A 27768-nucleotide genomic window follows, 5' to 3' on the forward strand; every position below is an offset into this window, starting at 1 on the left:
AATGTTGGAAAAAATTAACATCGAAAATATCATGAAATCTGGAATTTGTAACGTAAGAACATCATTATCTTTTTTCATAATGCTTTCTAAATGTTCTAGCCACCTTAATTTATTGCATTGCATGTTAAAATCATCTCTAACTCTTTTTTTTTGTTTTTAGGGTATCTTAAATGTTTAATACCATCTCCGATTCGTAAATATAGATTTAAGAGTGTTTTTACATATTAAGAAACTACAATAAATCACTATAATAAATATATATTTTGTAATTATCAATTTTCAATAATATTTAACCAATAATAATTCAATAAATTCATATTTTTTTTAAGTTTGTAATTTTTTAGGAAACAAATTTTTTTCTCTAAAATATTTATTTTAACGGAATTGAAGGAATGATAAATTTTATTTTAACCGCTTTTCAACGAGAGAAACTGATACTATAAAACTTCTTTAAACACAAGATGACAATGAGCCACTGACATATTTAGCCAAGTCTGTAGCCTCTAGTTAAGCTACATCATCTAATTTTCTCAAGTTCATCTAGTAGCACCCGCATCAATGGTTTTTTTTTTCTATGGGTCTCTTAATTAAAATATTAATAAAGAAAAAAAAGACAAAAGTGTTGTTTCAAAAAAATAGACCGAAAAGATTTTTCTTCAAAAGAGTTTCAACATATTTCGAGAATTTCTCTGACACGATCACTTTTTCATTGCTATATTTTTTTCAAAACGTTAAAATTTAATTGTATAAATAAATTTTTGAAAAAAATATCCATATATTATTAGTGTTGAGAGATTCTCACCTAATGATGCTTTATCCCCTGGTGGCAACTGATTAAGATGGAAGTTGTGTCATAAGGTGCCTGCGTAGTAAAATGAAAACAAAAGGAAAATAATCTCTGGTCATTGTGGTCAAACTAAGATGGTTAGGTATCCAAATTAGAAAATTTGAATTTGATACATAATAAATTAGAATTTCATACTTTCCATATTTTTACAAAAAAAAAACAATAAAGATTCATTACTTAGATGTGTTTACTGCTATAAAAATCAGTCTGTTTATTCAAGCAGTTTTGAATAAATAATTGATAACATTTTGATAGAATGATTTTATTGTAATGATTTGCTCACATAAATAACTAGAATGCGCTCCTACAGCTATGAGTCTATGACGCATGAAATAATTTTGACACTTTTAATCGAGCATTTCTTGAAATGCCAGCCATTAGTGGATTGGATGTAATAATGACAATACAAAAAGTGCAGGTATGAAAGAGAGAAAAGGTTACTCCATATAAGACACATTGGCCTCTAAATGTTGTTTCTTTTAAGCGTAAAAAGTAATTATAATTACGGCATATTCCTAGAAAATTACATACTCTTATTTCAAACAAATTTAAACAGGAAAGTGGTGCCACAAACGTTGACTATAATCTAATTCTTAGATCTATTACAAAGGAAATAAAATGTTTAAAGATCAAGAAATCATAGACTTGTGGGAATATTAGATATGATAAGTATAATCAACATAACAGGAAGGTGTTTATTCCATGATTTTGACCAAAATAATCAATTTTCTTATTTCCAAACTTTTTATTTGACTATGGGACCAACTTGAGAAAAAACAAGCACCAAGCCAAACAGAAAAGCAGATAAATATCGAGTTATATACGACTTCTTGTCGTAAATGCTTCGCTAGTTTCGGTCACAACAGAGACAAAGAAGTAAGAGAATCAAATAGAAAAGACAAAGGAGAGTTAGGGATATAAACACAGAAGAAGACAGAATTTTCTGTCATTTCCTTGTCTTAAGGTTCAAAAAATGTTTCTTTTAATTCCTCAATGTTTTATCCAAAGTTTTTCTTTTATAAATGTAGTTTACATCTTTAACACTTGATTTGTATAGTTTTTGCAGGAGGAAGAAGTGGAGAAGAAGATTTTGAAGATGTCGATTAAGGAAACAGAAGAAGGAATAATGGAAGATGAGACTGAACAGAGAGGAAGCATGAAGAGCTTTCTATGGCATGGTGGTTCTGTTTATGATGCTTGGTTTAGCTGTGCCTCAAACCAGGTTTTGTATCAATCAATTTTCACACACTAAACCAATTACATGTGTCTTATATTTAAGGATTGAAATAATTCTAATTTGTTGGCAGGTGGCTCAAGTTCTATTGACACTACCTTATTCATTTTCACAAATGGGGATGGCATCAGGTGTAATTCTGCAGATTTTCTATGGTTTTATGGGAAGCTGGACAGCTTATCTCATCAGTGTTCTCTACGTTGAGTATAGAAGCCGAAAAGAGAAACAAAATGTTAACTTCAACAACCATGTCATTCAGGTCACACTATCAAAACTCTCTTATAGATTCAGTATATCCACCGTAATTATATCTTTAGTCTATACTAGACCTAGTTAATAATAATATATATATCGTTAAAACACTACTGGCAGTGGTTCGAAGTGTTAGATGGTCTGCTTGGTCCATATTGGAAAGCTATAGGATTAACATTCAACTGCACATTTCTCCTCTTTGGTTCTGTAATCCAACTCATCGCCTGTGCAAGGTATCTCCCAATTTATTTGTTATTATAATAAAACTGCATCTTGTTTTTTGTGTGTGGGTTTTAATCGTGTTGAAACAATAATGGACAGTAACATATATTATATAAACGACAAGCTGGACAAGAGGACATGGACTTACATATTCGGAGCGTGTTGTGCAACCACAGTGTTTATCCCATCGTTTCACAACTACAGGATATGGTCCTTTCTCGGTCTTGGCATGACCACTTACACCGCTTGGTACCTTACCATTGCGGCTCTAGTCCACGGTCAGGTCGAAGGAGTGACTCATTCCGCTCCAACTAAGCCCGTTCTGTATTTCACAGGAGCCACTAATATATTGTACACTTTTGGTGGCCACGCTGTTACAGTGTGAGTACATGGTTTGACTGTTTGTTTACGTTTTATTTGTTTTTACGTTTACATGTTGATAATTTGAATTTTGTAGGGAGATAATGCATGCAATGTGGAGGCCTAGAAAGTTCAAGTACATATACCTGATGGCTACACTTTATGTCTTCACCTTAACCATACCATCAGCTGCTTCCGTCTACTGGGCCTTTGGAGATGAGCTTCTCACACATGCTAATGCCTTCTCCCTCTTTCCTAACTCACCGTGGCGCGATTCTGCAGTTATCCTCATGCTGATCCACCAGGTAGGTTTGGACATTTTAAAGTTTAGTAACTGTTTTTTATAATGATTACGAAGTTCTGGACTCGTAAACCATACTCATACAAGGTGATTTAAACCTATGATCCTTTAATTTTTTAACCTAAAAGTTTTACTCATTAGGTCAACTCCTTGTTGACAATGTGATAAGGTATATTGTTTGGTATGTAATATAATAATTGATATGATGCAGTTTATAACGTTCGGGTTCGCATGCACACCGCTATATTTCGTGTGGGAGAAAGTAATCGGAATGCACGACACAAATAGCATTTTGTTACGAGCCATCACAAGGTTACCAGTGGTGATTCCAATATGGTTCTTAGCCATAATATTTCCTTTCTTCGGTCCAATTAACTCAGCTGTTGGTGCACTCCTAGTCACGTTCACCGTCTACATCATCCCATCACTCGCTCACATCTTCACTTACCGCTCTGCTTCTTCCCGTGAAAACGCGACCGAGAAGCCACCGGCGGTGATTGGTGGTTGGAGAGGTGCGTTTGTGGTGAACGTGGTGGTGGTAGTTTGGGTGTTTGTGGTTGGTTTTGGTTTAGGAGGATGGGCGAGTATGACTAATTTCATTAAACAAGTTGATACTTTCGGCCTCTTTGCAAAGTGTTATCAGTGTCCTCCTCGTCACTGATGTTTGGTCAGCCGATTTGAACGGGGAAGGGAGTGCTTATGAGCCAATACACAAATTGCTGAACTTCTTAATGAACATTTGAAGTGTTATAATTGTTTTTGTTAGTTTGAAAACCTTTTACTCATTGTTTCATGTTTTTAAGCTATAACCTTTTCATATATAAAATTTTATCATGTTTGGTACTCGCGCTTAGTGGTTCCATTTGATAAACCAGAAACAAAAACTACTCCAAATGCGGAAAGACTACTTCCTGAGGTTACAAGCTGAGCTTATCAGAAGCTTTTGTTTTCAGGCTAACTCAATATCTAAAGACATCTCTCAAACTCCAGTACCAAACATGGCATTAATAAAACAAACTTTATTAGAGTCACGTCTATACAATTTTAATGTAAGTAGTGTGGTATCCCACAAATTAGGTTGACAAGTAATTTCATTTGGCCAGATCTAATAAAAGTTATTATTCCCATGTGAAAGGATATGAGAACCAATGATATGATTTGAGTAAAGCTCTTTACTTTTTCTTTTATACCACTTTTATCAACTTTTTTCTGGTTAAAGTACGTTAAATTATAACACTAGAGAATTCCTTATAGAAACCAATCTTTGGAGGGTCCATTTAGGAGAAGGCTAGATTTTTAAAAAGAAGAGCATGCTCATGCTCATGCTCATGTATGTAGGACACTCTTTATATATATTTTTTCTAGTTGCATTGCAAGTACTAAAAATATTTAGTTAAAGTTCGTTCATATATTATCCATAGACTACAAGGTCAATGATGTCGTTACATAGAATGTTTGATTAGCTTGCTGTATTAGAAAGACAAGGAGTGACTAGTGAGCTCTACGAGTGGCAAGGAGTGTGAAGAGCAATATGTGTGTGTGTGTGTGTTGAAGTTTAGAACAAGTTACTTCTTTTTTCTTTCTCAACTTCAACTTATCATTAATCACATAAATAGTACATGATCACAATGGATTCAACCACACTTACAAACATAGAGATCTAGTATCAACCGAAAGGCTAGAAATACAAATAAATCGTATGCTATCCAATCTTTTACTTTGTTATAATTCTATCCGATGAATACAAACTCTTTCTACCACCCAAAGAAAGTTGCCTTTTAACCACCTAAATTCGACCACACTAAAAGAAATCATTAAGATACAATTAACTAGACCAAATCAAGATTATACATTCAATCTCCTGCATAGTCAATAGAAAAAAGTTAAAGAAAACAACATTTTTAAAATTGCTTGCAGAATATTGCCCATTAATCTTAGATTATTTTAACGTGAAGATTTGCAAAAAAAAAAGTTTATATTTACAGATAAATATATTCAATGTCTTTTTTTTTGGTCTTTTATTTTAATTTCAACTGTAAACAGTCAGACCCAAAGAATCTATCAAACAACAAAAAGAAAAGGAAAAAAATCTATCAAACAACAACTTAATTAAATTAATTAATCTCAGATTTTACATGACTGGTAGGTAGTAGTAGTCTAGTAGATAGTTATTAAAAATATCTCATTTAATAATTTGTTTCTTTCCTCCTTCACAGTCTTTCACCTCGTGCCCACGCTTCTGAGAGACGAGGCGATTCACGGCGCTCGTTTTATCTTTTCCAGCTGCAAAAAACTTCCTCCATCGCCGCCGTAAGCTCCCTCTCTCTCTCTCTGGTCGCTAAAGATGCTGGTGATTTTAAGGGTTTATGTTGTTTTGCTGTTTAGGCCTTCTTTGGGATTGAAAGTTAGAAAATTTCGAACTGTCTCTGCTGTTACTGCTCTGTAGTTTGCGAAAGATTCGATTTTTATCTTCAACGGTTTGTTTTCCAAGGTTTTTGTCTGAATGTTGTTATGTTCTTTGCATATGAAAGTGATTGCTTTGATTTAAGAACCACTCAAAGACTGAAGGCTAACAGATTTTCTGTTTGAATTTCTCCAACCAGGAATCACAGAGAATCGTGAGGGATTAGTACAAATGGCGCCGCGTAGAGGAAGAAGAAAGGTAAGCTTTTTACTGTCTTACAGAGTTTGAACAGATGAGTGTGTGATGGTTGTTTGGGAGAGAAATAGAATGTATATGATTCTCTCTATTGTCTTAGGGGCTGGCTGGCTTTAAGTTGGTGTCTTTTGTTCTCTCTTTTTTTGCAGAAGGGATTGATGCGGGAGGATGCGGCACGTGATGCAATGAGAGCATATGGATTTGAGGAGGGTGTTATCAAGGTCTGTATCAAGGAACTGTTAGAGGTATGTGCGTGTCCCTCGGTTTTAAGCTCTCCATTTTTACTTCCTTTTAAAGAATTTCTTTTGAAAGTGACGTTTCACTCCTCTTTGGACTTCAGTTGTATGGTGGGGAATGGTTTCTGATCGAAGAGTTTAGTTACTCGGTGCTTCTAAACAAATGTCTTGAAAAGCAAGCAGAACTAGACAATAACGTGGCTGTAGAAGAAGAAGCAATGGCTGAGGAACATAACGTAGAGATGGCTCAGGAAGAACAAGACAATAACGTGGCTGAAGAAGAAGAAGAAGAAGAACAAACGGCTCAGGAAGAAGAAGAAGAGGTTATCAACTATTTGAGACTAAAGACTGGTTTCTTGAACTTGATTTACCCATTAGGCTACTTAACTTGCAACATTTTTGTACTACAGGAGGAGCAGGAGCAGCATGTTGAGTATGGAAGAGACCATGTTGGTAGCAACTCAGCATCTTTGGTGGGATGTGGTGCCGAGACAGGTACATTGACTTGCCAAACTGATGCTTTGTTAATAACTAACGAGAAACAAATATTATGGACTCATCACCAACAGCTTTTTCATTAGGAGAAGCATCAGTAATAGATTATGCATCACCGCCAGTAGCTTTTCACTCATCAGATTATGCGCACCATTCGGTTGGAGGTAACAAACTCATGGCCATAAACATCTCACAACACATGAATTATTCTTATTAATGTTGTAATAATTACTCTGCAGGTGCCAAAAGCTGTGGATGGCTAAGTGATGAGGAGGATAGTGTTGTTGATGATGATGATGAGATGATTCAGCTGACTCTAGAACCGCTATGTGAAGAACTTAAAGAGCTGCTGAGGGAAGTACGTGGAGAGGAGAAGAAGAGGAAGAGACCCACAAGGTGGGACACCTAAGGAGTCATGAGCTCCTGTAACTATCATTGAAGTAAAGAAGCTAAGAAGTTGGACTAAAAGAGTAACTAGTCTTGGCAGTAAAAACGGTTAAAGAACCCATCTTTACATCTTTGTGTGGGTCTTCTTGACTATTAGTTTATGATGTAATCTATGCTTGTGATGTAAAACTGAGTATTATTTAAAGACTGAGTATTAGTTTGTGATGTAATCCTCCTATATATTAAATGTTAAGTTACTTTTGTTTAGTAGTCATCATAGAGAGAGTTTTTAAGAAATTATTATAATTTGATTGGTTGAAAGATATTCAATTTATAATTATTTTAATTAGATCAATAAAATGTAATTCTATAATTAATTAATATCACTTACCAAATAGTCTAGATGATATTACAAATAATAATTTATTGTAATTAATTGTCAAAAATAATAGAAAATGCAATAATGTTTGATTAATTCTTTTATATTTATATAATACATAAAATAATTAGTAGAACACAATTTATAGAAATCAATATAATGATTTCATATTTTTATATAGAACATTATATTCATATATAAAAAATATAATAACTTAATGTCCCTATATATCTTATAAGTCATTTAAAAAAATTAAAAAATTAATAAAATTACTTATTATGTCTTACAAAATTATTTCATCTTAATTTTAAATTATTTATATGAGTTTATAAGACATTTATAAAAAATACAAATTCTCCTATATATTAAACGAGAAGTCACTTAAGTGATTTTTGCTTACATGTTGATGATCTGTGAAGTCTTAAAAAAATTGTTATAATTTCCATATAAGCTTTATAAATAATTAGGTTTTAAAGATTGGACATATTATATTTCACGGAACATGTGAGAACTTTGATTAAAATTTTGTTTTTGCATTTAAGTCAAATAATATAGTGTATAAGGTAATGTTATGAATGAAAAGAATTCTAAGATATATTTTTGATTTATTGATTGTATGTTTTATATTACTTTTTAGAGAGAAAAATAAATATTTGGCAAAAAATATGTAAAAAAATAGGAAAACATTAGCAAAAATTTAATAAAAATAACAAAATGATAATGAAAAAATAAGAAGAGCTTGAATAAGATGCATAATATGTGTTAGTGAAGTTAATGTGATAATTACATATACAACTCCACAAGAATTTGTTATTACTAAATATTCATCATTTATTTTTACACCAAATTTACAGAAAATTTACGATTTATTTTTAAATTATTTGAAGTTCTAAATTATATTTTTAAAGTTTCAAACTATATGACATTGTATACATGATATATATTTTCATACAATATTTATATCCGCGAATTCGCGGACAACCACTTAATTTATGCTTTGGTGGACTTTGTATATTAAAGCTAGTCGTATATCATAAGCAGACCCGGCCCTTGGGATGTGCCCAAGGTGCATTTGTACATGACCCTTTTATTTTTGCAAAATTTTAGTTAAGATTTAAGGCCCGTTTTAAAAAAAATTAAGGCCCTATTTTTACAGATTATTAATATTACTCATATAAAAATTAAAATTGTACAGGGTCCAGTAAAATATTGAGGCGGACCTGATCATAAGTGTGAATACACAACTCATTAATGGAAAGCAAAATGTCATAGTCAATCCAAAGCTAACCCAACATGTTAATATTAGTAAAATATATAATATTTTGGAAGAACAAGTTAACATTAGTAAAAGACATAATACATGCGTAAAAATTAACTCATCTTAAACTATATACACAAATAAATTCAAATATATTGTTTCATGCATTAATTCTTTTAATAATCAAACAAAAATTTGATAACATAAATATATAATAAAAGCGACAAATACATGTGACAATTTAAACTTTAGCATATAAATTGTAAAACTACAATTTATTGTATTTGAAATAGTCATATTAGCATTTAAATATATGTTTGATGCTAAAATATATATCACTAATAATGTAAAACATATATATATATATATATATATATATATATATATGTATAAAAAAATAAAAACAAACACATGTACGTTTGCGGAAGTCAAGATTTAGTTTTTTATTTTATTTCGGATATATGTTTGAGTTTGGATCACATTTTTGGTCTCATTCAGATTGTTAGCTTTTAAATATTCTTCAAAATAAACATGAAAATGTATATTTAAATTACTTATATAGTTCCAAAATTATTTTGGATCTAATTCTTTTACAGATTATTTTCAGATTTTCAATCTGTTCGAACCTAATTGAATTCAGATAATACACAAAACCTAAAATAAAATTTTACAAGATCCATTGGTATAACTATACAACCCGACCGGTTTAAAGTTTTTGTGGTGGTTGGGATTCCAAAAGTTCTTAGCCCTAGATTTTAACCATTTTCACCATCATCGTTTAGTGCTATCTAACTCGTAAGACTGTATCACATTTAATAATTTACTCAGAAAATTAAAGCGAGCATCCTTTTTTTGGTCAAAGTGAGCATCTTTTTCCCACTTTGCATGCAATGTGTATTGTTTAGAGGCTGAGGAAGAAAGGATTTTGGGAGAAAATCAGATTCTTGGGTCTCTCTCTCTCCGTCACTTTCACTCTTTTCTTCACTCAGATTCTCCCTCCTCTCTTCTCCTCCAAAAACCCTTGTCTCCGGTTAACTGGGTCAAACTCCTCCGTCGATCCTTAGGTATTTTGCCTTTACCCAGCTCTCTCTCTCTCTCTCTCTCTTCCAGTGTGGATCATGAACTTACGCCGCCGTGTTTCTGGGTTTTATTTTATCCGTTCTGGGTTTAGGGTTTCAAATGTAGCTTCTTTCTCTCGGTGTGAAAGTTTGGAGATTTCGTTGTTTTCTGCTTTCGATTTCGTGAAAAACAGAACATAAAGGTTGTTCCTTTACCTGTGGGGTTTTGAAATGTGGGTTTCTCCCGGTTCGAAAGTTACGAGCTTTCGCCTTTATCTTGTCTCTTCTGCTCTCGATTTTGTTGAAAACGAGCAGAAAGGTTGTTCCTTTAAGCAGTTTTTTTTTTCGATTCTTCAAAAAAATGGGTTTCTATTTAGAGATTTGTGGGTTTTAGTGAGACTTGATACTGTCTTCGTTTCTCTGTTTGGTTGATCTGGTAAGTGCTCTAACTCGGTCTCGCTGTTGTCTGGATTAAACTTTTTTTTAGGGTTTTGTCATGGAGGAAGCATCTTCATCAGATATTCTAGAAGCAGAGATTGTTGGAATCTCATTCGCTCTTGCTACTCATCGTCAGATCGTAAGTTAACCAAGAGTTTGTCCTCTCTGGACTACTTGCATTTTTGTTTGGAGTTGCATGTATGGCTTTGTTTAGTTCTAAGTTAGAATATTCATGATTAGTTAGTTCCAAACACAAGAAGTAAGGAAGACGAGTAGCCAAAACCCCTTTCTATGTTTTTGGTTAAGTTCGCACCAAGTTTTGAAGTGATAAGTGAGCTCAGCTCTGTTATATAGTCGCTTCAGCTATAGTGCTATATGTTTGTTCTGAGATATATCCTCTGCTACTCTTGTATTACTCACTGGTCTATCTTTCTTTCTTGCAGCGTCTAGCATCCATTAGTGACGCTGGGATCAACCATGCTAGCCAACTCTCTAACGCATTCTTGGGGTTACCTCTGGAGTTTGGTAAATGTGAAGCTTGCGGTGCCACTGAGCCTGATAAATGTGAAGGTAAACTAGTTCTGTTTTCTTGCTATCTTCTTGTTCTTACATGGGTTGTTGTAATATTGATGTTCGTTTCTTCATTTTTAGGTCATTTTGGGTATATACATCTGCCAGTGCCTATATACCATCCCGCTCATGTTAGTGAGTTGAAACAGATGCTGAGCCTTCTCTGCTTGAAGTGTCTCAAGATAAAGAAGATTAAGGTTAGTACCTCATTGAGTTTTCTCAAATTTAGTAAGATCTAGCATGAACCGTAAAAAACCTTGACCAATTGTGTTCACCTTATGATTACAGAGCACAAGTTCTGGGCTTGCGGAGCGCTTACTAGGCGTCTGTTGTGAGGTGAGTAATGCCATACACATTCTGATTGTTTCATGTCGCCTTTCTATAGTTGGGTTGTCTTAAGTTTAACTAACTGAGTTACTCTTTTAGGAAGCTTCGAACATCACAATTAAAGATAAATCATCAGATGGTGCCTCATATCTTCAACTGAAGCTCCCATCTAGAACAAGACTTCAGGAGGGCTTCTGGAATTTCCTGGAAAGATACGGTTACCGCTATGGAAGCGACCATACCCGGCCCCTGCTAGCAAGAGAGGTTCTTACTTTCTTCTCCATGCTTTTGTTTCTTATGCGTTACCTTAAATACTTTGTTTTGTATTTATATAACATGTGCAGAACCTTTTGCTAGGATTTTTCTGTAAATTCAAGTTCTTTTGGTATAATCTAGGCTTCCTATCAGATTAGTTAACGTTGTTGGATACAAGCATGCTAAGCTAAATATCTATACTTTTGAATTTCTGTGCGAATGTTTGGGCAGAAGAAGCAATTAGTATACATTTGTAAATGGCTGCTATGTGATCTTATAGTTTCCTGGATCTTCTAGGGTTTTAATGTCACAGGCATTCTTACCTTCTGTCCTTGTCAGGTAAAGGAAATTTTAAGACGGATTCCTGAAGAGACAAGAAAGAAGCTCACAGCAAAGGGACATATTCCTCAAGAAGGATACATCTTAGAGTATCTTCCAGTCCCGCCTAACTGTCTGTCAGTGCCAGAAGTTTCTGATGGTTCCAACTCCATGTCAGTGGTAAGGCCGTCGAAACCAAAATGCTTTCTTGAGTTCATTGATTACTTTTGGCTTGTTTACAAACTAACCCGGAATGTATGCCATTCTTTTTTTTCAGGATCCGTCTAGAATCGAGCTAAAAGACGTTCTCAGGAAAGTGGTAGCGATCAACAACTCTAGGTCTGGTGAGACGAACTTTGAGTCGCATAGAGCTGAAGCCAATGAAATGTTTAGAGTGGTGGATACCTATCTTCAGGTGAGGGGTACTGCAAAGCCAACAAGAAACATTGACATGAGATTCGGGGTGTCCAAGATCTCGGACAGTTCCTCCTCAAAAGCTTGGACAGAAAAGATGAGAACACTTTTCATTCGGAAAGGTTCAGGCTTCTCTTCTCGCAGCGTCATCACTGGAGATGCCTTCAGGAATGTGAATGAGGTGGGGATCCCTATGGAAATTGCACATCGGATCACATTTGAGGAGAGAGTTAGCGTCCACAACATTGGATATCTACAAGAGTTGGTGGACAACAAGATGTGCTTAAGCTATACCCAAGGTTCTACTACCTATTCTCTGAGGGACGGTTCCAAGGGGCATACAGTCCTTAAACCCGGGCAGATTGTGCATCGCAGGGTCATGGATGGAGATGTTGTGTTTATCAACCGTCCTCCCACAACACATAAGCATTCTCTGCAAGCACTTCGAGTGTATGTTCATGAAGACAACACGGTGAAGATCAATCCCCTGATGTGTAGCCCTCTCAGTGCTGATTTTGATGGTGATTGTGTCCATCTGTTCTACCCCCAGTCTCTCACAGCTAAGGCAGAGGTACTGGAGCTCTTTTCAGTGGATAAGCAACTTCGCAGCTCACATACTGGGCAGCTGATTCTGCAGCTGGGTTTGGATTCTTTGCTGTCTCTGAGGGTTATGATGGAGCAGGTGTTTTTGGACAAAGCATCTGCTCAACAGTTAGCTATGTATGGCTCTCGATCTCTCCCACCACCAGCTGTAGTGAAGTCCAGTAAATCTGGCCCGGCTTGGACATTTTTCCAGATATTGCAGCTTGCCTTTCCTGAGCGTCTTAGTTGCAGAGGGGACGGGTTCATAGTTGGTGGAAGTGATTTGCTGTCCTTTGATTTTGGGGTTGATGCGTTGGCGTCTATAATCAATGGAATTGTAACCGCAATCATGGTGGAGAAGGGTCCAAAGGAAGCACTGGCATTCTTTGATTCACTGCAGCCGCTACTGATGGAACATCTAGATCCTCAGGGATTTAGTTTAAGTCTGGAAGACTTGTCCATGTCTAGGGAAGACATGGGAGTTATTCACAATCTCATCGTCCGGGAGATTTCTCCTATGGTGTCTAGGTTGAGGTTATCGTATGAGGACGAACTCCAACTAGAGAACAGCATCCAGAAAGTGAAGGAAGTGGCTGCTAATTTCATGCTGAAGTCGTATTCGATGAGGAACTTGATCGACATCAAGAGCAACTCAGCAATAAACAAGCTGGTGCAGCAGATTGGCTTCCTGGGTCTTCAGCTTTCAGACAAGAAGAAGTTGTACACGAAGACTCTGGTGGAAGACATGGCTCAGTTTTATAAGAAAAAGTATGTCAGTACTTCTTCCTCTGGAGATTTTGGAATTGTGAAGGGCTGCTTTTTTCACGGACTTGATCCTTATGAAGAGATGGCTCATTCAGTTGCGGCAAGGGAGGTAATTGTCCGCTCTTCAAGGGGGTTAGCTGAGCCTGGGACGCTCTTCAAGAATCTTATGGCTGTTCTGCGAGACATAGTCATCACCAACGATGGAACTGTAAGAAATACATGCAGTAACTCCATCGTGCAGTTCAAGTATGAGCTGAGTTCTGACAATGAGAATCAAGGTTTATTTGAAGCGGGAGACCCTGTTGGAGTATTGGCAGCTACCGCCATGTCAAATCCCGCCTATAAAGCGGTGCTTGATTCTTCCCCAAATAGCAACTCTTCATGGGAACTAATGAAGGTAAAGTGTTCTCGGTGCTGTCTTCTCAATAAAGCTTTGTTCTTCTGTATTGTTGTATGCTTATACTGCTTTCTGTTTTTGTTCTTCTACCAGGAAGTTCTACTCTGCAAAGTCAACTTCCAGAACACCACCAATGATCGGCGCGTGATTCTTTATCTGAATGAATGCCGCTGTGGGAAAAAGTACTGCCAGGAGAATTCTGCTTACACAGTTAGGAACAAGCTGAAGAAAGTTAGTCTGAAAGATACTGCAGTGGAGTTTCTAGTCGAGTAAGTACTGGTCTTAGTAAATTATGTTGTTCGTTTTAGTGTTTTTTTTTTTTTTTGCTTTTACTTATCCTCTTTGCGTTGGTCTATGTCTTTACTTGCATGCAGATACAGAAAGCAACAAGCGATTTCAGAAATTTTTGGAATGGATATATGCCTACATGGCCATATTCATCTTAATAAGGTTTGAATTCTAATCTCTGTACTGTTAAATCTATCTGGAAGACTCTACCTGCCATTGAATCTTTTTAATTCTTGCTTGTAATTGGTGTTTTGGTTTACTAGACATTGTTGGAAGGGTGGAACATCAGCATGCAGGACATACTTCAGAGGTGCGAGGATGCAATCAACTCACTAGTCCAAAAAAAGAAGAAGAAAGCTGAGGACTTTAAGAAAATGAATTTGTCTGTCAGGTATGTCCATGATATGCTTTTCCTATGAACATCGCCTCTGGTTGAATTATTGATGGTGGTTTCTCGCTTACTAGTTCTTTCTGTCCATCATCTTTGTTCTTTGTCTTATTATGTATACTTGTCTAGCTTCTTAAACTTTGTGCTCTGATTATGTTTAATTTCTTCTCGAATGAACAGTGAATGCTGCTCTTTCCGAGGTCCAGGCTCGAGCAAAGATTCTGATATGCCGTGCTTGATGTTTTCCTCCTACAATGCCACTGATCCTGATCTGGAAAGAACTCTGGATGTTCTCTGCAATACAATATACCCAGTTCTGCTCGAAACAGTGATCAAAGGTACTTGAAGAATGCTTTCATTATAACTGTCAATCACTTTGATTTATCGAACAGGGTAGAGTCTTTCTTTTGAAATCTTTCTAGTTAGATTGATTACCTGACGGATAAAAGATTTAAAATCATTTTCCTCAACTAGTCTGAATGAGTTGTCTTCCACGTTGTAGTTGTGCTATCAAGCTTATGTTACAGTAGACTAATGTTGTTTTATAATACTTCTGTCTCTAGGTGATCCACGGATTGCCTCAGCAAATATAATCTGGAATAGTCCAGAAACGACAACCTGGATCCGGAGTCGTCATGCATCCCGCCGAGGGGAATGGGTATTGGATGTCACCGTTGAAAAATCTGATGTCAAGCAAAGTGGTGATGCATGGAGGGTTGTGATTGACTCATGTCTTTCAGTTCTTCATCTAATAGACACAAAACGGTCGATCCCATATTCCATAAAGCAAGTTCAAGAGCTGCTTGGTTTGTCCTGCGCCTTTGAGCAAGCTGTTCAGGTACTCAATTACTTTACTCCTGATCCGTGCACTTAAAGCATGATACTTTGTCATATTTAACGTATGGTATCATATGTGCTCATTGTTTTGCAGCGTCTCTCAGCTTCAGTGAGAAAGGTCTCCAAAGGAGTTCTGAAAGAACATATCATTCTCGTGGCAAACAACATGACCTGTTCAGGGGATATGCTAGGTTTCAATTCTGGAGGTTACAAGGCTTTGACTCGGTCCTTGAACATCAAAGCTCCATTCACAGAAGCAACTCTTATTGTTAGTCTTCTGATGCTTGAATGTCCAATTACAAAGTATTTTCTATACTGGCCATCCATACTAACAAGAGTTACTTCTTATGCTTTCAGGCGCCAAGGAAATGTTTCGAGAAAGCAGCTGAGAAATGCCATAAAGATTCTCTATCAACAGTAGTTGGATCTTGTTCTTGGGGAAAACGCGTGGATGTTGGTACAGGTTCACAGTTTGAGCTTCTATGGAACAAAAAAGAGGTAGACATTCTCACCAGATATTGAGTTTTGTCTTCTAAATTTTTTTCGTGCAATCTGATGTTCTTTATTTGTCAACTTATTTGCAGACTGGTCTGGAGAATGATGATGAAACTGATGTATTCAGCTTTCTCCAGATGGTAAGATCCACCAAAACTGCAGATGCATACGTTTCTTCCCCTGGTTTTGATGTCACAGAGGAAGAAATGGCTGAATGGGCTGAGTCTCCTGAGCGAGACTCTGCTCTTGGAGAGCCCAAGTTTGATGACAGTGCTGAGTTTCAAAATCTACTTGATGAAGGCAAGGCATCGGAATCCAAGTGGGACAACGGTTCTCTTTGGGAGAATGGTTGCAGTAGTGGCTCAGAATGGGGAGTCTCGAAAAACGCAGGTGGTGAGGAGAACACGCAGTCTGGTTGGGGAAAGGCTGCAAACATTGAGAAGGAAGATGCTTCGTCTGGTTGGAACAGTAAAAAGGATGCTCAAGAAGCTACCAATACAGATTCATGGGGCGCTTGGGGATCAAAGACAAAAGATGATGCTGAAAATGCAACACCGAACTGGGGAACAAAACCAGCTCAAAATGATTCTGTTGTCATAGAAAACGGCGAGCCTTCTTCTGACGTTTGGGGACCCAAAGCTGTTTCAGACAAACCTTGGGGTAAAAAGAACTCTGAAACTGAGCCAGCTCCTGCTGCATGGGGTAAAACGAACTCTGAAAGTGAATCAGCTGCTGCTGCTTGGGGCTCTACTAACAAAAAGAACACGGGAACTGAATCAGACGCTGCTGGTTGGGGCTCTACTAACAAAAAGAACCCGGAAACTGAATCAGATGCTGGTGCTTGGGGTTCTGGGGCCAAAAACAAAGAAACAGAACCAGCTCCTGCTGCATGGGGTTCCTGGGGCAAAAAGAGCTCAGAAGCTGTATCAGGTGGTGCGGATTGGGGTAATAGGGGCAAACGGGTTTCTGAAACTGAATCAGGTGCTGGTGGTTGGGCTTCCCGGAACCCGAGCTTGGAAACTCAGTCAGGTGGTGCTACTTGGGGTTCCAGGGATAAATCTAAATTTGAAACTGAATCAGGTGGTGCTGCTTGGGGCTCGCAGGCTAAAAATAATTTTGAGAGTGAGTCAGGCTCGGGTGCTGCTGCTTGGGGTAAGAAGAAACCAGAAACTGAATCAGGTGGTGCTGCTTGGGGTTCTCAGGCTAAAAACAAATCTGAGATTGAGTCAGGCTCAGGTGCCGCTGCTTGGGGTACTTGGGACAAGAAGAAATCAGAAACCGAATCAGGTGGTGGTGCTTGGGGTTCTCAGGCTAAAAAGAACTCTGAAACTGAGTCAGGCGCAGGTGCTTCTACTTGGGGTGCTTGGGACAAGAAGAAACCAGAAACTGAATCAGGTGGTGATGGTGCTGCTTGGGGTTCTCAGGCCAAAAATAATTCTGAAACTGAGTCAGGCTCAGGTGCTGCTGCTTGGGGTAAGAAGAAACCAGAAACTGAATCAGGTGGTGGTGCTGCTTGGGGTTCTCAGGCCAAAAAGAACTCTGAAAGTCAATTAGGTGCTGCTAATTGGGGTTCTAAGGACACAAACAATTCGGAAAATGGATCAGATTCTGCTGCTTGGGGTAAAAAGAAGAATTCAGAAGCTGAACCAACTTCTGTTGCTTGGGGTTCTTGGGGACAGCCAAGCCCCCCTGCTTCAGACAAGGATGCCCAAGAAGATGATGGAAACCCGTGGGTATCATTGAAGGCGACCAACAGCGGAGAGAAGGAAGGGAATGAGACAAGTCAGTGGGGAGTTCCAAACAAGAGATATCCATCTGCTGGCTCACAGTCACAGGGTGGTGGTGGCGGCGCAGATTGGAAGAGGAACCGTCCTCCTAGGACCCCTGGATCTGAGAGTATTATGGGTCCAATGTTCACAGCAACAAGACAGCGCGTAGACATGTTCACCTCTGAGGAGCAAGAGCTTCTCTCCGATGTCGATCCAGTCATGAGAAGACTCAGGAAAATAATGCATCAGTCCGGGTATGCCTTTCCAGCTCTATGTGTCACTTACGCAGTTACAGATTCCATATATATATATATACATCTTTGTAAAACTGTGTTGTTTCGATGAAGGTACACTGATGGAGAACCAATCTCGGATGAAGACAAGACATATGTACTGGAGCAGATTTTGAACTACCATCCAGAGAAAGATGCTAAGCTTGGTCCCGGTCTTGATTTCATCACGGTAAAAATAGCTTTCAACTTTATAGCATCTCTTCTAAAAGCTTACTTAGCCTTATATAGGTCTGATGTGAAAATATTCTTGTAGGTTGATAAGCACACAACGTTCACAGAGTCCAGGTGCTTCTTTGTTGTGTCGACTGATGGGACAAAACAAGACTTTTCATACAGGAAGTGCATCAACAACTATCTGGTGGAGAAGTTCCCAAACCTAGCTGAAGAGTTCATCGCAAAGTACTTCAGAAAGAGGGACAATGAAAACAGAGACAAGAACAGCCAAGAAGCCACACCACCTGGTGAAAAAGAGTCTCAGACTCAGCCTATTGATAATGGAAGCCAAGACTCCCAGCCTCAGTCTATTGGTAATGAAGATGGCGACACTCAGCCTCAGTCTCAAGCTGAAGACACTCAGCCTCAGTCTCAAATTGAAGACACTCAGCTTCAGTCTCAAGTTGAAGAATCTCAGCCTATTGGTAATGGAGGTGAGGACTATCAGACAGAGCCTCAGGGTTAGGTTTTAGCCTCAGGTCTTTTGGTAGGAAAGGTAAAAAAGACTCTCTATCAGACTTCAACATCACCCACTCTTTTGTTTTGAGATGTACATAAAGAGTGGAGAGGATTGCACGGTTTTTATCCACTAGGAAACTCTGATGCGAACTGCAAAACAATGTGTAAACGCAGTTCTCTAGTTGCGCATCTCTTTTGTCTGAAAATAAGTCTTTAGGTTTCGGTCGGTAATCTCTAGTGTGATTACCTTGACATCTGACTATTTATTGAAGTTAAAACAATGCATTAGTTAGCCATCTCTATCTCCTTTCTCTGACTTGATGTTATGTTTTCATGCGACTTTTAATAAATTGCTTACAAACCAAATCAATAAAACCGAAATACAACATCTAAATGGGTCACCAAAAGGCCCAATTACGAAGCTTGAAAAGCCCATTAGGAAGTTTTATAAAATGAAAAGAAAAACTCTCTGTTTCCATTTTCTAAGCTTCAGACAGATTCGTGAGTTGTCTCTCTTCGAACCAAAGCTCCTTTTTGTTCTCGAGAGATGTCTGTCTTTGACGATTCCTTCGTTATACTCGGAGATGACGCATCTGAGTCTGTTCCAGTCTCAGGCTCATTCGACACCACTACTGATCACTCCTTCTCAGCCTACGACGGCTCTGGTCAAGTAGATGACCCCATCGACGATGTTTTCGCAGCGCCGTCCTCCGACTACGGAGCTTACTCGAACGGAGACGACGTCTTCGGATCCAACGGTGGACACGACGGTCCCATCTTGCCGCCGCCGTCAGAGATGGAGTCTGATGAGGGGTCTGCTCTTAGAGAATGGAGAAGGTTAGATCTGATCTGGAACTCTGTTCTTGATTTAGTTTTACTTCTGTCAGAGAAAAATTGAGTAAAGTTGATAGCTTTAGTGGAGAGGATGGTGATGAATCTGTTAAATTAATCTCAAGTTTTGATCTTGATGCATAATCCTTGTTTAGTTGTCTATTAGATCGGATCTGAGTTTAAAATTGACAGGATCTGTGTCTCAAAAAGACGCTTCTAGCTTAACTTTTGTTTTTGTTTGTAATGTTCTGCCTTTTTTTTTAATGCCAAAGTTTGCATATTGTAATAGTTATTGAGTTGGTTGGATGAATAGATCTGATCTCGTCTATGAAAATTTATGATACACGCTTTGGTATCACGGTACCATCGCAAGAAAGGCAATTCCAATTAGAATCATTACTTTTTTACAAAGAATCTAAGGCTTTTGGATGTTTTCCTTTTCATTTAAGTTTAGGAGAACTATTATGTACCCCTTGGCCTATAAAAGGGTCTCTTAAGATTAATAATAATAGAATCATCTTCCAGAGAGAGAGAGCTTAAGGGTTAAAAGGAAGCTAGTATCAATATGGTGCTATGTTCTTATATTTGGTGCAGACAAAATGCAATTCAACTTGAGGAGAAGGAGAAGAAAGAAAAGGAGTTGCGGAACCAAATCATTGAAGAGGCAAACCAGTTCAAAGAGGATTTCCATAAGAAGAGGGAGTTAACCTGTGAAAACAACAAAGCAGCTAACAGAGAGAAGGAAAAGGTTTGTTCTTTTAGCAAAAGATTGTAGTTTGAATCATCTGTTTCTCAATATGCTGTTGTTGCCATGTGGAAGTAAGTCCTATGGCTTTCTTAGTTTTCACATTTTGTCCTAAGCTGCACAACTGTCTTTCAAATGTGTTTTAGGTTTGTGTAGTTAATGAGTGTCTATTATAGCTGCATATTGTGCCTTTTTACAGCGTGTGTCGAACTATTACTCATAAGTTTGTTTTGTCTTTGAACACTTAAAGCTGTATATGGAGACGCAAGAGAAGTTCTATGCGGAAGCCAGCAAGAACTACTGGAAGGCAATAGCAGAGTTAGTTCCTAAAGAGGTTCCAACTATAGAGAAAAGGAGAGGGAAGAAAGAGCAAGACCCTAAGAAGCCAACAATCTCTGTCATTCAAGGTCCAAAGCCTGGTAAGCCAACCGATCTCTCAAGAATGAGACAGATATTGCTGAAGCTCAAACAGAACCCGCCAGCTCACCTGAAACTCGCTCCTCAACCTCCACCAGAGGCGGCTGCTGCTACTACTACTGCTGCTACTCCTCCAAAGAATGTTCCTGAAACCAAGCCCACCGAGGCAGTTACTGCTGCTTAAGAAACCCTCTTTTGTTTTTTCCCATTGCTTTCATGTATGTGATTCTCTCTTTGCATTCCATTACGTGTGTGATATAAACAGCTTATGTCCTATCTGATTATACTTTATGACATTCATGTTTGAATTCAAATAAGCGAAGTTGTTAAAATAACAAATCACTTGGTTAATGTTATAAAGTAAGACGAGTGGAAGTGGAGAGGTTTACATAAAATGTCAAAACGCTACTTCACATATCATAGCCAAACTCGTGTGAAAGAAACTCACAATAATAATAATAAAAAGACAGAGACGATCTCGATGGTCAAAGACAAAGACAACGGTTTTACATTTTTTCATCTCCCTTGTAAGCTTGAAGGAGACCTGCAACCTCTCTCGCTGCCTGCATCATCTTCCTTCTCGCTAGCCTCTAAGCAAACGCCGTTGTTGTTGTACACACTGATCTCTGAGCTCGCGTTGCTGCTTGTAGCTAGTGGAGAGTCTGAAACATTCATTGGTCTGCCACGAGTATGTCCAGATCTCACACTGTACATTGATGATGCTGGAATGTTTGTCATTAGTGGTCTCAGATTCCCTGGTATGGTTCTACGAATATCCTGTTTACATCACAAACGTTGATTCATCAGTTACTAATGGGAAAAGAAGATAGAGGGAGAGGGAGATTACGCACCATATGCCTTATAGCCATATCAAGGGACTTCTTGGAGAGTGTTCTTCCAAAGCCAGCACTGTCTGGTGAAGAGGACTTTGCAGACAAGTTACCTTGAGGAGAACTCTTGTCATCTGATCTGGGAGGAGCCAGTTTCCGCATGTTCACCACTCTCTCCACCATTTTGGTTCCCATCAACACAGGACTAACATTGTCATTGGCTCTGGAATATCCACGGTTAACTGCAGGAACAGAGCTACCACTGGCGTGCATCGGTGTTCTTCCTCTTGATGGTGAGCATGACTGCCTTCTCGGTCTTCCTCCTGCAGGACCACTTGGCTCAACTGAAGCAGATCGTGGGCTTGGAGCTCCGGGTCTGCCTCTTGTCGCTGAAAGTGGCCTTTCTGGTAACGTTGTTCTTAGATTCGGAGGAGTTTCTAGTGAGAAGCCAGGCATGTCTGATGGCTTCCATGGCCTTGACCTCACTGTTGGAGACGCTGGACGTGATACAGCAGGGGTTTTGGATGGTGTTGGCATAGGCTTCGCCACTGGAGAAGAAGGCTTGACTTTGGATATTGTCGGCTTTGCTGTAGTGGTTGCAGAACTGATGGGACGGCGAGTTGGTGTAGCTGACCTCGATATGGTTTTAGGAGGAGGAAGTGTGGGTCTTGACGTTGGTGTTGAAGATCTAGCAGTAGATCTTGACAGAGGCGTGGTGGACCTTGAAGGACCTGCAGATTTTGTGCCGGTGCTAGTGGTAGTAGATCTAGCTGTTGAACCAGCAGATCTAGTGGTTGAAGTAGTTGGTTTAGATGCAGTAGGTGTGAGGCGAGATGAACTTGCTGACCTACTCAGAGATGCAGGCTTAGTGGTTGCAGATACATTGGACCTGGAATGAGTCAAAGAAGGTCGTGTAGTTGAGGAGACGGTGGTTCTAGTAGAGGTGGGTGTTGAAGGCCTTGAGGGTTTTGAATTAGTTGTCTGTGTTGATGATGATCTTCCGGTGGGAGTGGCGGGTCTTGATCCAGGTCCTCCAGATGATGAAGGTCTCCGAGTTGCTCCACTGGAAGAGCTCAATCCAGGTGAAGAGGTTTGTTGTCTAGATGTTAGATGGTTCCTTGCGGCAGGCTCTGATGAGGAATTCGCCAGCTACAACAAATACAAAACACAACAATGGAGCGTTATTTTAACATTAGTTGCACTATGTTTAGCTGTTAATCTAGAATCCAGGGTTTGATAAAAGAAAAGGAGGTAAGAAGAGTAAGGAATAACATTATTACCCTAGAAGTCAATGAAGCTGGGCGGCCCTTTGAATCACCACTCTGACTCATCATAGTCCTATGTGATTCCATCTCCAGAGAAGGAAACAAAGGAGTACCTGGAGGAGTCAGAAGCCTTCCAAAGACAAAAGAAAAGTTAGGGTGTGAATGTCTAACAGAGATAGGAGATACACTACAACTAACACTTTCCACAGCCTTTCTCAGTATCATTCACAATTTTTTAAAAACATGAACACTTTATACAGCGAGCAATCAAACTCGTAAGCATTCAATGCCGGTGTACATCTCAGATACGCAACACTCACAAACCTCACAACCACAGGGTTCTATATTCCGACGCCAAATTCAAGTCTACTGGATTCAACACATTGCCTAATATAGAGAGACAATGATGAAATCCGAAGAAACCAAACAATCACAAATAAACAAAAACATTTAAGGTTACAACACAGCAACTAATAACTATACTACCACAGCTTTAAATACGTAATGATATAATCACAAAGATTACATAAACCGCTTCCACTTAAGGTGTCTAAAGACATTCAAATAATCACTGGTGAACGTGTTACTATGAACCAAACCGACACAACATGTAAATAAATATCTTAGCTTTACAAACAAATATTATGGTGAAGAAGCTACCATTCATAGTCATTTTTATCCCCTTCAGAATTGAGAAAATCATCTGGAGGACCTGTCTTCCGCGCCGGACCACCACCGCTTGAGAGGTTGAACACCGGGGAAGTTCCAGGCTTTGAACCTACACAACCATAACAAAATTAGAAGACAATCAGGGTTGCCTGCCTCCCCAAATTAGAAATAAAACAAAAAAGGTAAGAATGTTACCTAAAGGAGTGTCGAACTCATGAGGGTTGTTGTTGAGAAGGAGACTATTATCCTGCTCTTTCTCACGCCTTCTCATCTCGAGAAACAGAGATAACTCTTCATCTTTCTCAGCCATCATAGAAGCCCTAAGCTGTTGCCTCTGCTGCCTCTCTGCTGAATCCATCAACAGAGACGACGACGACTCTTGTGCCCTAAAACTTCGATTCATCTCTCTCTCTCTCTCTCAAAGTTACCAAACTTACAGATCACTAAAAAAAACTAACTTAACTTCCAATTTACTTCCAATATCCTAAATCTAAAGACCAAACTAAAGAAACCCAACACGAAAAAATCGAATCTTTACACTAATTTAGAACACATTTTCACTTGAAAGTAAAGCAAAACAAAACAAAAAGTGAACTTTTTTTAGAAGGAAGACACGAGCTTTCTCAAAGAAACCGCCATTGTCGAGGAACGGAGCTCAAGACCCACTACAAATTAACGGAGGGAAAGAGAAACCCAGCAGCAGAGAGAGAGAGAGAATGGTAGATTTTGGAGATCGAGAGAGAGAAGAAAGTGTTGGAAGGAGTGGCATGGAGTGTAATTATTGATCTTGAAGAAGGGTAAAATTGGAAAATAGTTTATTATTTTAAAATTAAGATTTGTTGAGGGGACGGGACATCTCTGGACCGATGCTCTGCTACCTAATGTGCTCTCAATTGTTTCTATCGCTTCAATCCTAAGGTTTTTGATTCTCCTCTGCTCTCTGCATCTTCTCCATGTTTTTTGTTACTCAATGATTGTTCCAATGTTTGTATTGTTACTTCTTAGAAGCATGTTATCTATGTGCAATCATAAACATATGATTGAAGAACTAGTGGAGATACATCTATAAGCTTCAGATTATTGTGCTTCTTTACATTATTGCAATGTGTAGTTTAGTTTGTTGAACTACAGCTAGAAATGATGCTTTTAATTAGTTGAATTCAGATTATTTAATTTGAAAAAGAAAACTATAAGCCTAATTGTTAAAAAATAATCTAGTTTGGAACCAGATTTCTAATAGAAATGGATTATATTATACTCTGTTCAACACCTAATTAGCAAACAAGTTGTGATTTAGTTGAACACCTAATTTAGTTCGGAAACCATATTTAGCCATAAAAGATTGTGATTAGGTCCTTAAATCTGTCATTATTTACCTACTAATTAGGTACATACTAATTTTTTATAATTATTTATTAGCTGATTAGTGATGAATTGAAAATGAAAATAAATGTTTAAAAAAAATTGATGTGTCAATATTTTCACAAGTTGGCGAGTTTAGATTGATGTTTGTTTATTTGGTTATCAGCCTACATCAGTATACTTTTGAGTTATCTTGCTAAGCTTTCGATGGTACCTTTTATGCAGATTCATTTCTAACAATTCTACAATACCTTAAGATTTAAATTATATTCTTCATAACTAGTCTGTTTAAATAATCTTATGTAGCACAGAAATAAACAAGGCTTTTTGCTACTTAAATGTCTTGTAAGATTTATGCTATTGTTTCATTTTTTGGAGGAGCCAATGTTACAATTTGTGGAATGGATTAGCCAATGTTACAACTTACAACAGATGTGCTTGTGTTCCCTTCCCTACCTAGGATTTTGTGGTCTTGCTGACCTAATAAATAAGAAATTCTATGAAGAAAATTAATGATCCTCATAACTTTCCTAATCTGTGATGAATGTAACATAACTCAATGGTCCAGTGAGCCCAGCCTTGGTCCAAGATATCCAAACTACGTACACATTCTGTCTAAGCCCATCTGGTCCAGAGTATTCTTGGTTACTGTTTATTTGATTTTGTGGGTTCATCTTTTTGAACCAACAAACTTTTTTCTATTCAGATTGTAATAGTTTTTGAACCACCAAACTCACGCATTATGTTTGTTCGAATTAAAAGAACATGATCTTTAGTCAATAGAAAACAATTGTTATAAATGATCGCTTTACATGTCATACCAAATTGCATCACCACCACGTGACGACTTTATTCCAAGTTGCAAAATCTAACACAGCCTTCAATAATGTCGTTGATCATGCAAGAAGAGCTTTCAAATAGCATAAATAAATAAAAGATGGAAAATCTAAATAACTACTATTAATAGAGAAATTGCAGTAGAGACACATTGAAAAAGACTCAAAACCATAATTAAAATAACCCAAATGATGGGTTTTCTCGCACGGATTTTTTCTAAGGACAATCATTGCAACAAAACTAACATAGATCATTGGTTAAACCGACTGTTCAAACTTTCAAACCGGCCGGTCCAACAAAGAAAGATGGGGTTGATTAATTAGCCCTGGTTCCGGTACCACCACCACCACCGTCGTGTCGGTTATTGCCACCGTGAAACGCCGATGAGAAATTGGTATTGATATCAGAATACATGGAAACAACCTTAGAGATGTTTCCGTTGAGTTCCTGGATCAAAGCTACGTTCTTCGACATGTTATCAGCCATTTTTGATTGATGATTGTCGTTGACCTGCTGGATCAGTGATCTGTTTCTGTCCAAAACCGATTGCACTTGTCTGAAATTCCGATCTAGATTCTCCCACATCGCCGGATCTTCTCCTCCCTGCTCCGCCTCCTCTGCCACGTTCCTCCGCCGCTTCGTTTCGCCGTTCCTCTTCATTTAAATAATTTCTTTTCCAAATTAATATTATCAACTGACGGTATCGATTTTGTGTTCTTCTTTTTACGATGCACACAAGAAAAAAAAAAAAAAAACAGTTCAAAAAAAAAAAGAAAAACCAGATATTTATAGGAAATATCTTTCAGACAAGATGATAAATAGACACAGAGGCAAGTAGTTCTGTTCAATCACCACGTGCCTCATCAGAGCGTGTATCTCACATACATGTACCGTATCGAATATTGAAGAACACGCGTTTGGGGAAAAAACTGGAAAGATGTGAAGAAGAGCGCTTTTCTGCACTTTTCTGATTTTTTAATTAATTTAAAAACGGAGAGATGATAAGGATCTACAATGATTCTCTAACTTGAGAAATATCTCAAGATATTTTTATTGTATTTATATGAAAGGTGTATCTGGTATACGACTTGCCACGGTGAAGAACTAGGTTCACACAATCACAAACGCATGCATGATCTTACTTCTCAACTCCTTAAAACGCGCCTTTGATCTGGTCAGCACTTCTAGGGTTTATTAGTTAGACATTTACTAAAACAAACCTAAATCTCTCACATCAATAATGCTAGACATTACACAAAATCTATATTTCTTCTGCTATTGGTTAATAATTTTAGGATCTAAATACCAACAGGAAGAAAAACTGCGACGTAGTCCTAATATTAACAAAAATATATAGATATAGGTAGAAATTTTTGTGTTGATCTAAAAAAATGTAAAAATTTTGTTTTGACCCAGAAAATGCAGAAATTTGTGTCTATTAACACCGGTGCATTTTGTAAACATTCAAACCTTTAGTCTACTACTACTACGTTGAATCAATAATTTTTATTTGCAAGTCTTAGAAAATATATGAAGTGAGAAAAGATAATAGAGCTATAGTGATCCGTGAAATCTAAGCAGTAATGAGAGTTTGGTTCCTGGAAGCTGGGTCATGGGATATTTTTTTTGTTTTGAAAGGCCATATGATTAGGTTCTAGTTTCAATCCATATCTGCAATTCTTAGTCATCAGTTCTACCAAAATAATAGTTTTGATTTTTTTGTTTGAGTTAACATAATAAGCAAAATAGAACCTAATTTACAAGCAAACGAGAACCAAATTTATGTTGTACGTCATCTTTCAGATGGTACCTATATGATATAGGCTGTATCACAACAATCACATTACTGTATAATAATTATAGTGATGAATGTAAATGACTATAAACACCATGACAATGTCAACACACAAACAGCTCGAAATCATCAAAGAGAATAAAGATGATGAAGCAATAAAGAGTTTAGGACCTGAATTTAATAAGATGCCCTGCCTTTTCTTCCTACTTTCAGCATCTTCTTGTATCTGATTTTAAACGTAGTCGATAGCAAGATTGACATTGTTCTACGTGTAACTCTGTTCCTAGATCAAATAAACAAATAAACTGTGGAATCAGAGGAGAAGTAGACCAAACCAGGGTCATATCACTGACAATGATTAGTTGCTTTTCAATGTCAGAAAACTGTGATATGGTTCTCATAAAACATCAGTAAGAAACAATTAGTTGTTTGCCAATTTCTTGCAAATTGTTTCACAATGAAATATCATGTACCACATGAAACTTAGGATGACCTTTTAAAACACACAATTAAATCTTACA

General features: G+C 37.7%; 6 protein-coding genes and 1 long non-coding RNA gene across 12 annotated transcripts; 5 read left to right on the top strand and 2 right to left on the bottom strand.

The window, feature by feature from the left end:
* Window positions 1-213: 213 nt before the first annotated feature.
* Window positions 214-26817, bottom strand: LOC103857901 (protein EARLY FLOWERING 4). Of its 2 annotated transcripts, XR_004456410.1 has the most exons (3): window positions 26231-26817; window positions 25699-26196; window positions 214-258 (listed from the first exon to the last, which is right to left on the bottom strand). XR_004456410.1 is itself a non-coding variant. In XM_009135155.3 (2 exons), the coding sequence occupies exon 2, from the start codon at window positions 26110-26112 to the stop codon at window positions 25768-25770; it is 345 nt and encodes a 114-aa protein (XP_009133403.1). In that variant the 5' UTR covers window positions 26113-26196; window positions 26231-26812; the 3' UTR covers window positions 25554-25767. The 2 variants fall into 2 exon arrangements, 1 of the variants encoding a protein (XP_009133403.1); XM_009135155.3 differs by lacking the exon at window positions 214-258 and having other exon boundaries at window positions 25554-26196; window positions 26231-26812.
* Window positions 311-4062, top strand: LOC103857897 (auxin transporter-like protein 1). 2 transcript variants are annotated; one of them, XM_033288006.1, is made up of 7 exons: window positions 311-1811; window positions 1914-2069; window positions 2155-2340; window positions 2454-2566; window positions 2655-2936; window positions 3013-3220; window positions 3428-4062. In XM_033288006.1, the coding sequence occupies exons 2-7, from the start codon at window positions 1944-1946 to the stop codon at window positions 3875-3877; spliced, it is 1365 nt and encodes a 454-aa protein (XP_033143897.1). In that variant the 5' UTR covers window positions 311-1811; window positions 1914-1943; the 3' UTR covers window positions 3878-4062. The 2 variants fall into 2 exon arrangements, with proteins under 2 accessions (XP_033143897.1, XP_009133398.1); XM_009135150.3 differs by having other exon boundaries at window positions 312-1811; window positions 1905-2069.
* On the top strand, window positions 5361-7270 carry LOC103857898 (protein Ycf2). 4 transcript variants are annotated; one of them, XM_033288009.1, is made up of 7 exons: window positions 5361-5526; window positions 5820-5878; window positions 6025-6120; window positions 6216-6434; window positions 6522-6606; window positions 6681-6770; window positions 6846-7270. In XM_033288009.1, the coding sequence occupies exons 2-7, from the start codon at window positions 5852-5854 to the stop codon at window positions 7013-7015; spliced, it is 687 nt and encodes a 228-aa protein (XP_033143900.1). In that variant the 5' UTR covers window positions 5361-5526; window positions 5820-5851; the 3' UTR covers window positions 7016-7270. The 4 variants fall into 4 exon arrangements, with proteins under 4 accessions (XP_033143900.1, XP_033143899.1, XP_009133400.1 ...); XM_033288008.1 differs by having other exon boundaries at window positions 6216-6433; window positions 6518-6606; XM_009135152.2 differs by having other exon boundaries at window positions 5362-5526; window positions 6693-6770.
* On the top strand, window positions 9136-18798 carry LOC103857900 (DNA-directed RNA polymerase V subunit 1). Its single transcript, XM_009135154.3, has 18 exons — window positions 9136-9694; window positions 10176-10265; window positions 10570-10696; window positions 10778-10893; window positions 10985-11032; window positions 11123-11287; window positions 11618-11776; window positions 11874-13754; window positions 13848-14023; window positions 14129-14204; window positions 14306-14433; window positions 14611-14768; window positions 14994-15268; window positions 15362-15535; window positions 15625-15765; window positions 15852-17785; window positions 17879-17993; window positions 18078-18798. The coding sequence occupies exons 2-18, from the start codon at window positions 10185-10187 to the stop codon at window positions 18501-18503; spliced, it is 6180 nt and encodes a 2059-aa protein (XP_009133402.1). The 5' UTR covers window positions 9136-9694; window positions 10176-10184; the 3' UTR covers window positions 18504-18798.
* Window positions 18964-20831, top strand: LOC103857903 (clathrin light chain 2). The gene is made up of 3 exons (XM_009135158.3): window positions 18964-19333; window positions 19922-20075; window positions 20323-20831. The coding sequence occupies exons 1-3, from the start codon at window positions 19044-19046 to the stop codon at window positions 20671-20673; spliced, it is 795 nt and encodes a 264-aa protein (XP_009133406.1). The 5' UTR covers window positions 18964-19043; the 3' UTR covers window positions 20674-20831.
* LOC103857902 (flocculation protein FLO11) lies at window positions 20822-23656 on the bottom strand. The gene is made up of 5 exons (XM_009135157.3): window positions 23449-23656; window positions 23245-23362; window positions 22600-22714; window positions 21341-22468; window positions 20822-21266 (listed from the first exon to the last, which is right to left on the bottom strand). Exons 1-5 carry the CDS (start codon window positions 23654-23656, stop codon window positions 21006-21008), a joined length of 1830 nt encoding a protein of 609 aa, XP_009133405.2. The 3' UTR covers window positions 20822-21005.
* On the top strand, window positions 23655-25542 carry LOC117132814. Its single transcript, XR_004456411.1, has 2 exons — window positions 23655-24171; window positions 24841-25542. It is a non-coding gene; the product is annotated as an uncharacterized LOC117132814 (long non-coding RNA).
* Window positions 26818-27768: the final 951 nt, after the last annotated feature.

This window comes from Brassica rapa, chromosome A03, assembly GCF_000309985.2.
Source record: "Brassica rapa cultivar Chiifu-401-42 chromosome A03, CAAS_Brap_v3.01, whole genome shotgun sequence".
Classification (NCBI taxonomy): Eukaryota; Viridiplantae; Streptophyta; class Magnoliopsida; order Brassicales; family Brassicaceae; genus Brassica; species Brassica rapa.

What these genes read in the sequence shown, in the direction of transcription:
- LOC103857898 (XM_033288008.1), top strand. Translation starts at nt 5,852, where the DNA reads ATGGCGCCGCGTAGAGGAAGAAGAAAG. An exon ending in GTATCAAGGAACTGTTAGAG is followed by an intron (nt 6,121 to 6,215) that starts GTATGTGCGTGT and finishes TTTGGACTTCAG; the next exon opens with TTGTATGGTGGGGAATGGTT. An exon ending in GCTCAGGAAGAAGAAGAAGA is followed by an intron (nt 6,434 to 6,517) that starts GGTTATCAACTA and finishes CATTTTTGTACT; the next exon opens with ACAGGAGGAGCAGGAGCAGC.
- LOC103857903 (XM_009135158.3), top strand. Translation starts at nt 19,044, where the DNA reads ATGTCTGTCTTTGACGATTCCTTCGTTATACTCGGAGATGACGCATCT. An exon ending in GCTCTTAGAGAATGGAGAAG is followed by an intron (nt 19,334 to 19,921) that starts GTTAGATCTGAT and finishes TATTTGGTGCAG; the next exon opens with ACAAAATGCAATTCAACTTG. An exon ending in CTAACAGAGAGAAGGAAAAG is followed by an intron (nt 20,076 to 20,322) that starts GTTTGTTCTTTT and finishes GAACACTTAAAG; the next exon opens with CTGTATATGGAGACGCAAGA.
- LOC103857897 (XM_033288006.1), top strand. Translation starts at nt 1,944, where the DNA reads ATGTCGATTAAGGAAACAGAAGAAGGAATAATGGAAGATGAGACTGAA. An exon ending in TCAACAACCATGTCATTCAG is followed by an intron (nt 2,341 to 2,453) that starts GTCACACTATCA and finishes CACTACTGGCAG; the next exon opens with TGGTTCGAAGTGTTAGATGG. An exon ending in GGTGGCCACGCTGTTACAGT is followed by an intron (nt 2,937 to 3,012) that starts GTGAGTACATGG and finishes TGAATTTTGTAG; the next exon opens with GGAGATAATGCATGCAATGT.
- LOC103857902 (XM_009135157.3), bottom strand. Translation starts at nt 23,656, where the DNA reads ATGAATCGAAGTTTTAGGGCACAAGAGTCGTCGTCGTCTCTGTTGATG. An exon ending in TGAGTTCGACACTCCTTTAG is followed by an intron (nt 23,363 to 23,448) that starts GTAACATTCTTA and finishes ATGGTTGTGTAG; the next exon opens with GTTCAAAGCCTGGAACTTCC. An exon ending in CAGCTTCATTGACTTCTAGG is followed by an intron (nt 22,469 to 22,599) that starts GTAATAATGTTA and finishes TATTTGTTGTAG; the next exon opens with CTGGCGAATTCCTCATCAGA.
- LOC103857901 (XM_009135155.3), bottom strand. Translation starts at nt 26,112, where the DNA reads ATGAAGAGGAACGGCGAAACGAAGCGGCGGAGGAACGTGGCAGAGGAG.
- LOC103857900 (XM_009135154.3), top strand. Translation starts at nt 10,185, where the DNA reads ATGGAGGAAGCATCTTCATCAGATATTCTAGAAGCAGAGATTGTTGGA. An exon ending in CTTCATGGGAACTAATGAAG is followed by an intron (nt 13,755 to 13,847) that starts GTAAAGTGTTCT and finishes TTCTTCTACCAG; the next exon opens with GAAGTTCTACTCTGCAAAGT. An exon ending in GCAGTGGAGTTTCTAGTCGA is followed by an intron (nt 14,024 to 14,128) that starts GTAAGTACTGGT and finishes ACTTGCATGCAG; the next exon opens with ATACAGAAAGCAACAAGCGA.